At 36.9% G+C, this 9,542-nt stretch overlaps 1 protein-coding gene across 1 annotated transcript; it reads left to right on the plus strand.

The window, feature by feature from the left end:
- The first annotated feature begins 333 nt into the window (after positions 1-333).
- Positions 334-5,165, plus strand: LOC144641103 (serine/threonine-protein kinase pim-3-like). Its single transcript, XM_078500152.1, has 9 exons — positions 334-887; positions 1,253-1,299; positions 1,376-1,466; positions 1,707-1,842; positions 1,967-2,058; positions 2,221-2,268; positions 2,392-2,764; positions 3,237-3,416; positions 5,044-5,165. The coding sequence occupies exons 1-9, from the start codon at positions 732-734 to the stop codon at positions 5,142-5,144; spliced, it is 1,224 nt and encodes a 407-aa protein (XP_078356278.1). The 5' UTR covers positions 334-731; the 3' UTR covers positions 5,145-5,165.
- The last annotated feature ends 4,377 nt before the right edge of the window (positions 5,166-9,542 follow it).

Below are 9,542 nucleotides of genomic sequence, written 5' to 3' on the forward strand. Positions count from 1 at the left end.
GAAATGATATTAAGCTGAGTCGGTGAAACGATCAAGTCCCATTAAATGAAATACCCAGTCAACTCTCTCTTAACGGGCACCTCTAAAAGACGGACACCTCCATAAAAAGGACACCTGGCGATGGTCCCTGCCGTTTTTCATTCATTTTACTGGAACTAAGCTCCCTATAAGACGGACACCTCTCTTAGACGGACAACGGCCAACGAACACTTGACATCTTAGAGAGAGTTGAGTGGGTTCATTTGGTGAAAGCGCATTCTTAAAAGTTTGAGTGACATGGGACTGGGGAGTTTCACTGTCAAAACGATTGTAAAATTTAGGATTTTCCAAGTCTCCTAGATGAAAGCGCTTTAGAAGCATGGTAAAAATGTATCTGGCTCTCTGTAAACGGCTCGCTTAGTTCAATTGTTTTGTAAAATCACTTGCCTTTTTTATCCTCAAGTAGAGGTTCGAATTTTCCAGCCGATTCTGTTAATCAAATTTGAGTTTCTCGGCCGAGAATGTCAAAGTCTGTTAGCAGGAGCGCGCACGTTAAACGTTAAGCGCGAGCAATACATCACAATGAATCTCAAACGCGTCACAAACGACAAAATGGTTTACGCGCGCAACTTTACCATAGAAACAATCAGTTTTGAGCAGGTCAGTTTGCCGTGAACACTGCGAGAATTCGTTCACGCTATTTTTGCTCGGTATCAAGAAAATTTATTGTTGATTTATTGAAAAGATCAACCATGTCTGAGATTAATGAATACTTATCAAACAGAGGGGAATCACGTGATGAAAAACGCGTGATTAGTTATTCGGATTTTTCGGAAAACGCGCGCTTAAAAAGAAAGCGCAAAATGGAAACAGAAACAACTTCCCCGAGGAAAAGAAGACGCACAAAGGTGAGTAAGAATTGCTTTTGCTGAAAAAGGTTGCCGTATTTGTTGTATATGCAAAAATACTTAAGAAGTATTTATCTTTAGACTGGGAATCGGTTTGATTTTCTTTTGTGGGACAACACAATTATGCGTCCTAATTGACTAGATGGATAATCTTTAGATAGATAATCTTTATTTTCACACGGATAATTCGTCAGCGATGAACGACAAAATTATAATATTTTTTAAGTCCTCTACTTCAAGAAGACTAAAAGATCTCAAAGAAAACGAAAGGTGAAGTGCCACGTTTTCATTGTGAATAGAAGTACTTCATGTTCATTTATGTCCGAATTAACTATGTCTAATTTAAACTCTATTTTTTTTAACAGGGTTGTTTCAACGAGAGACAAGCAGAAAGTTCTTATAAATTCCAGAGGTAACAAGAAATAGATTACAGGCACGTTCACCTAAAGATGACTTCTAAATGAAATGTTATTTCCGTTTTTCCGCAGAAACAAATTGAGATGTATCTGGAGCGAGTCTGACAAAGATTATCTGAAGAAAATCAGCAGTTACGACAGTTTTCTGTCTCTCGATTACGAGGTACGATGACTTCTGATACAGTTTAAACATAAAAATATTGCTTTTATTTACCGTAATGTTAAAATAATGGAATTAAAGAGAGTTAAAACCATTTCCAGTACAGCGGGAAGGACCAAATCGGTAATTTGCGACTAGTTATTAGGTGTTCCAAATACCGACAAAGATTTTACCATTAACTATATTATTTGAGCTGTACTAAGACGGAATCCTGTTTTTTTTCCTTATTTCTCTATTTTTCAGAAACCTGACTGGGTAAACGCCGAGATGAAATTTACACTGTCAGCCGATAGCCTGTCATCTTGGGATTCCAGTTATGAAGATGATCAAGTGAAACCTTCTGATGTGCCAGATTACATAAAGAAACTAGCTTCTAAAAGTAAGTTTTATTCTCTATTGATTATCCATCCGCATTAATCACTTTGTAGCAGTTAAATCATCCACCCGTATTAATTATTTCGTAGCAATTTAATTAATCAAATATCCTTTTCATTGAATTTTAGCTCAGCTTGCTGATTATGATATTGGGAAAGTTCTCGGAGCCGGTGCTTTCGGTCAAGTCGTCGCTGCTACACGCAAAACAGACAATCTGCCGGTAAGTTCAGCTCGATATTCTTTTTTATTTTTTCTTGAACTTCCAAAATACTATGTGAATTCTAAGATCTGGGTTTTGCCTATCATCTTTTCAGTTTCCACAAATTGCACTTTTAATTTAAATACAGAAAGCAAAACAAACTTAATTTATATTTCTTCTCAGGTGGCGCTTAAATTTGTACACAAAAGTTCCGTCAAGGAATTTAAAAAGGTTGGTAAAAGTTTAACTGATTTATCATTGAAAAATGACACAACAGATAGTTTTACTGCTGGTTTTATAAATACCGATACTAGTGTATACATTATCCACCCTCCCTACTCTCCCTTGTTACAGATAAACGGTGGAGAAATTCCAGCCGAGGCTTATCTTCAGCGCCAAGCACAGCATCGTCACGTGATCGACGTATATGACGTCATTGACACCGAGGAACACTATGTTTATGTCATGGAAAGACCGGAAGTCTGTAAAGACTTGTTTGATATCATACAGGACCGAGACAGCCTTGGCCGGCAGCTGACAGAAAGAGAAGCGCGGAGGTACTTTGCCCAGATCTTGCAGGCCAACATCAACTGCGAGGAGACTGGTGTTCTACACCGGGACATCAAACCAGAGAACATCCTGGTGGACATGCGCACTGATGAAGCCAAGTTGATTGACTTTGGGCTGGCATCTGAGGTTCAACAAGAACCTTTTACAAAATTCAGAGGTGAGAATAATGCTGAGATGTCCTGTATGTAACATTTGCAAGTAAAATACAATAGAACCCCGGTAACTCGAACTCTGAAGGGAAACGAAAAACAGTTCGAGTTAGCGGGGTTTCGAGTTATCGGAGTCGATTGAATACAGTGCAAATTAAACTTATCTCGTCACAAACTCTAACGCGATCATACATTCTTATGATACGTGACCTGTTCGTTGCAACCATGGCGAGTTACAAGAACCGGAATTCGAGTTATCGGGGTAAATTTGATACAAATTTTGATCAAGGGAAACGAAATTTAGTTCGAGTTAGCGAGGTTTTCGAGTTAACCAAGTAAAAAATGACTGAAAAGTGGGTTCAAATACAAGGGAAACGAAAGTTGTAGTTCGAGTTAGCGTGGTGCATATTCGAGTTACTGGGGTTCTACTGTACAAACTGGCAGCATTTGTAATGGTGTGATTTCTTTGCATTTCTTCAGGCACACCTCAATACATGCCTCCTGAATTCAGTAAATCCAAGAAATATGACGGCTGTCAGGCCACTGTGTGGCAAATGGGAATCCTTCTTGTGGATATGCTGTCACCTGTAGTGCGGGCATTTGAACATCCGCGTCACGCTCTGCGCATGGCGCCTAGAGTGCCACAGCATCTTTCACCAGGTATTTAATTTGATTTCTATTTGATCTTTAAGTACTTTTTATGAAAAGAGTCGAATACGAATAACTTGATCCTTCAAGGGGAATCGACAAAGTTTCGAGTTATGGAGGGTAAAATACTGTCGATTGCATCTACCTGTGAACGCACGCGCTGAAAACATGTTTTCAAATGATGTCAAACGTCAGCGTTTCAGGTGTCAAACTTTGAAGTTTAGCAGTTCGTAACGGCAACTTTCGCGCCGAAAATTCAACACATTCCGGTTTCGAAATGGCGGAAAGATTAGATATAGAAACTTCTTCTGAGAAACTGATGCTGATCTGTGTCGATATGCATACACAGGTTCACTTGAATCATTTCTAGTGTAAAGTTAATTCGCCCGTACTCAGTGCTTATGGTGAGTATTTTGAGTGCAAAAGTTCGCGTTTCGGTCGGCTAAACTTCACAGTTTGACACCTGAAACGCTGACGTTTGACGTCATTTGAAAACATGTTTTCAGCGCGTGCGTTCACAGGTAGATGCAATCGACAGTAAGTTGAAGAAAAATGTTCTAAAGGTCAATCGAAAAAGGTTCGGTTTTGTAGGAGATTCGTGTTATCAACATTTTTTAGGGTAAAATAGCACAACTTTGAGCGTTTGTAAAATCGTTAGTTTTAAAGCTAGACGTTTCAAAATTTGGAATGATGTTTTTCGAAAGGTAAATATTATAACTAAACAAAAACGATTTTCACTTCATAGGTACTTTTATTAAGAATGCAGTTACATTCTGATACTTGAACCTTCAAATGGAATGGGAAAAAGGTTCGAGTTGTCGGGATTCAACTGTAAACTCAGTTTTTCTGCAACGTTCACCTCTCATATTAATAAAGGGCTTGGCATTGATTCTGTAACGAAAATGTTCGGTCGGAAAACATCCAACAGTTTGATAACTTTTCAGGCGGTTTCACCATGAAAAATAAAGACTTTTTGCGATCCAAGGGGTTTCTGCCCTTCTGTAGTAAAAGTTTTAGCCGTAATGATCTAAAATAAAGATTTACAGGTGTGCGCCTACACTGAGGTTAACTCTTCTCTCTAATGATTTTTATATACAGAGTAAGAAAATTTTGATCGTGAAAAAACCTTACTTTTTGCAGTAAAACCAACCTATAATACTAAAAAATAAGAAAAGTTCATTGTGCGACATTACCCGCCGAACGCACTTACTTAACTTTTGAATACATTCGGAAAATCCCCTCTCTATACCCTCTTTTGAGGCCTTATGCGTCCCATGGGCGTATAAAAGGACAGATGATAATAATAACACCCTCTTTTGTGTATCCTGAGATTATGACGTCAAGAAAGGCGGACAAAGGTCTCTTTCTTAAGTCATTTTTCTGATTTTTTTCCAATTGAAGGAAACCTTAAGGTAATAGTTTTTTAACAACGAAAACAACAAAGGAGTAATAAAAAGGCTAAAATAACCAAGAATGGTTTGGACTAGTAAAGATCAAGATAAATTTCGAACGATAAATTTGAAAAACTTTGCCATTTTTTCAAAAATGTGTTGCTCGTGACGAAGCTCCTTTAAAAATTCGTTTAATGCGCCTCTTATTGATATTCATCACTCAATTTTTGTTGTTCTTTTTTTAACAGAGGTAAAGAACCTTATCTTCTCGCTGCTTAACACGAATCCAAGCAATCGTCCAACACTGAAACAAACTCTGCAGCACCCATGGTTCGCCATGACAGACTAAACTTCTATCATCATCATTCATAACACAACATCTAATATTTAACCAAAGAACTGAATTGTTTTTCAAAATACTATATTAGATAAAAGACTTGCTGGTGTCTAATCCAGTAAAGTTATTACACTGGAGTTTTGAGTCGATATAACACTCGCTAACTGCTAATGCAATCAAGTTGTATTATAAACTTATTGCAAACTAATATACAATAGATGATTAGCAATTAAGTTATGAGAGATATCTATTATTGATCTAATGAACCGTGCATAAGGACAATAGATTGTCAGATTTATTCGGTTGTTATAGACTATATATGATGTTCTGTTTATGCATGTTTGCTGATTATAGTTAAACGAATGTTGGAAGAAATGTTAGACAGCCAGCAAGCATATCATGTAGGCTAGTTCTACAAAAAAGCAATTTTACAGATTTTTGGTCTAAAATGACAATGAAACATACAGTCTGTAATATAAGTGCTCGGATGCCAGTGTTTGTTTCAAAATTAGACGGTTTTCTGTATCCATATAATAAAAATAAGAACACGTATTTTAGAATTATCTGTTTATATTTTATTCTGATCTCCGAGTCACACAATATTTTTGCAAGTACAAACTATAAAATATCATTAATAATTTAAATTTTATAAGAAATATATATATTTTATATAACAAACAATTTTAGTAAAATATATCTTAATAAAATATATTTTTTTCAATTTATAGTGTGTTTTTACTGGACAATCACAAATGACTTTGAATGATTTTCAACGGGACACTTTTTAATGAATAACAACAATTTGGTAGACTTTTATGGAATCTTTGACATTCAGTAACTATGATAAAAATTAAATAAATTATTTCCTCGATCAACCATGCACATCAGGTTATAAAAAAGATGTCAAAAACTGTTTATCAAAATCTTTGTCTTTGTCTGAGTGTCTTTATATCTGATAAAGACACGGCGAAACTTTACGTCCAATTGTCTAGGCCAAAATAAACCAGAATCAGAAGATTTTAAGCCGTTCAATAAATTCGCAGTTCGTGTTTTATCAAGTCTAAAACACTCGGCTGCGTCTCGTGTTTTAAACTTGATAAAACACTGCTGCTCATTTATTAAACATTACTAAATCTATCATACAAATTGTGGTAAATTTCAATGAAACTGGGCTAAATTTAGGTAAATTCAAGGATTTCTTCCATTACAAAAAATCGCGTTTTTATACTGTAAAATAGATTTTCACAGGTGAAGAAATAGATGACGTCACGTTTGCTGACAAGTCGGCATTGTTAAATAGTCGGATAAGCCGAAATTTGTTGTCGAATATTCCTCGGTGATCTTCGTAAATGTCCGTAAAACGTCGGATATGAAATTTCTTTTCTTAAGGTGTTCAACACGATATATACCCTTTTGCTAGCTAAGCTCACTTGTGAAATTATCTCAACGTACGTTCGCACGTATGTATTATTCTCTTTTTATTAAATTCAGTAATTATGCAATTTCTGAAATTATGCAACAATTGATAGTAACATTGGCAAAGTTCGCCCAACTGAATTCCTTTATGAACTAAGACAGTGTAATAATAGCCTTTGCAAGATTCCCAAGTCTGCCCTGAAGTGCTGTCCAAGTGTTTTGACAAAGCAACCCGTCGCTTGGCAACCGAGGGACAGTTGATTGACAGCTTGCATTATAATCGGTTTGGAACTTCTGAACCGCCATTTGAACCAAGTCGGAATACACCTCTGGTATATCACACAATGAACTCAAATACTGCAGTCTCTGTAAAACTGAAATAAGTGCAGAAACAAGGTCTCGAATTCCACCATTTGTGGACTTAGGAATGCTGTATGTGATGAACACATCGTCATCCACTTTCCGCAAAGTCTCCAAAACAGTTGTCATCTCTACAACCTCAGCCGGGGAATTTCTCGGAGCTAGGTTGTAATTGCATGTAAGCTTGCCCAAAGTGGCAAAATTTGTCACAGCCTCCTCAACAGAGTCGTATTGTCCATCAGGTATAGGAATGAGCGTTAACGGATCTTTAACATAATCCACATTGATTGTCATGGCAAGGCCATGGTTTGTGCGAGTGCACGACAGACCATTTTCGTTTCCTGGACACATGAATACTTGCTCTAACATTTCTATTTGTGCCAGTGAAGTATTCTCGGGCCTCACTTTGACAACAGAAACTTTGACTTTCTTGTTTTTGTCCGATGTGGGTACAACAATGGTACGATAAAACCTACAAACATAAGAAAGGAGAAGTGTAAACTCTAGGGGAGCAGTGAAGAATTATGTTTTATCCTTTGCCTTTTCTAAAAGCTTGTAAGCTGTTTAATAACATAGGCACGCTAAGCGTGCAGGAGTTATTTTTTTCAATTTATGGGGTGGCTTGGGGTGAAACTGGGTGATTGTCCTGTTGGGATGGTTTATGCCATGGGTTGAGCTATTTGTGTATGGCGGCCCACGAAGTCACTTTTTGCACAAAATTTTCTTGCAAACAAAATAACTTTTACGTGCATTTTGATACATCAGAACTGTTTTATTCAATATGTAAATTTTCATCATTTAACTGAAAAACAAAAACTAATTCAATTATCTAAATGTCACAAAATGGCACGTTCTTATTCTTTTTAAGCAGTTATTTTGTTGCTAGCTTTGTTGCAACCGTAACGTGTTACTTTTGTTTGTTACGGAATACTTTTGGCTTTTTGCCAAACACTGAAACATGATATTGTTGTTTTTCTCACTTTTGTAACATGAGACCTCTGTTTTTTAAAAACGAACGTAACACGATACCCTTGTTTTTCTCGAAAAAGCCACAATTCCATATAGACATTGAACGAAAAGTACTATAATAAACGAAGTAATAAACGCATCAAATCAAAAACCACTTTCTTCGGGAAAGTTCTTTAAAGCGCAGTACACCTGGAGTATTTGTTTTCTGTCAGAACTGTTCGACAAAGATTTTCGTTCATTCACAACCTAAATTCTATTCAACAAACAACTAATTGAGTTATCGAATTGTCAAGGAATGGCACGCTCTTATTCTGTTTTTGCTCTCGATCGTAGTTGCTTTTAACAGCAAAGTTAATACTTGTACCGGTTCATTAAATGTTTGAACGAGATGTTTTACAGTTGATTTCAGTTTACTTTGGCCGCCCGCTTTGCGAAGTTTGTTGGGAAATTGGAAACTTTGTTATGAAGTTGCCAGTTTGCGAATCAAATTGCGAACTTCGATAAGTTCCCAACTTCGGCCCGACTGAACTTTCGAAGTTTTGGTTGTTGAAGAGAAACAAGACATGTTGCTCGAAAGTCATGGCGATTTCTGAACTCGAAGATTTTAGAGCTTGTCAAGGAAAGTTGAAGTAGCTTGAAGTGCAAGACACGTTTCGCATCAGCGATCACGCAAGTGATTTGGCGATAAATAAATTTTATGCAGGTAGAAATTTGGTCAAATTTTAACTTTTTTGTATGAAAACACATATTTAACGATTTCTGTGAGGCATAATCTTCACTGTCTTCAATTTTAAGTCTTCTGCGTTTGTAAACCGGATGAAACTGGATGGTTTATTGATTTTAATCGAAGCCGACGCGACGCGACAGACTAATTTGTTCGAGACAACGTGTTTACGGCTCGCTGAACATAAAAGTTTTTTATTTTTATGACATTTGTTTCGAACAGTTTAGCGTAGCAGAGCCCTTTTTGATAACATAATTATAGAAGGTTTTATTAATTTCGGGCCGAAGTTGGGAACTTTGTATCGAAGCTCACAATTTGATTCAAAAACTCGCAACCTATTTGGCAACTTCATTACAAACTTTCCAATTTCCCAACGAATTTCGCAAAGCGGATGGCAAAAGTAATGACCACATTATTCTTCAAATCTGCTTTGTGCAAATGGAAAGCTAGCCTCTCCAAACGTACGCTCGAATAAGACGAATAACAAGTTAGTGTTGGGCCTTTTGCTCACGGCGTGTGCGTTGTAAGCAGGCGGGCGTTATTAAAAAGGGTTTTTAATCCAGGGTTAAATAACAACTCACCGATTCCGCCTCCTTCTAATCTAAAAACTTCGAACGAAATTGCTGACTACGTCAGATTGCTTCCCCTTTATAAACTGCAATTTTATTGGTTCTGATAGTACCTGAAATCTGATTGGTGTGACAAACACACATACTTCACTGACCCACTGACTGATTACAAGGACACGACGACTAAAGAGCTATTTTTGAAAAAATAACTCAAAAACTCTCCCAACTGTTTTCCTTTTCACACAGACAAATTTCTTGTCAAAAGGTTAAAAAAACAACACCAGGAGATGTTTAATTTAACTGTTGAGAGATCCACTGTCAATTCACAATACTTTATGCCCGCATGGAGGGCAAAGGCCCACAGCTACAATG

This window comes from Oculina patagonica, unplaced genomic scaffold (genome assembly GCF_052425735.1).
Source record: "Oculina patagonica isolate OP01 unplaced genomic scaffold, crgOcupat unplaced685, whole genome shotgun sequence".
NCBI lineage: Eukaryota > Metazoa > Cnidaria > Anthozoa > Scleractinia > Oculinidae > Oculina > Oculina patagonica.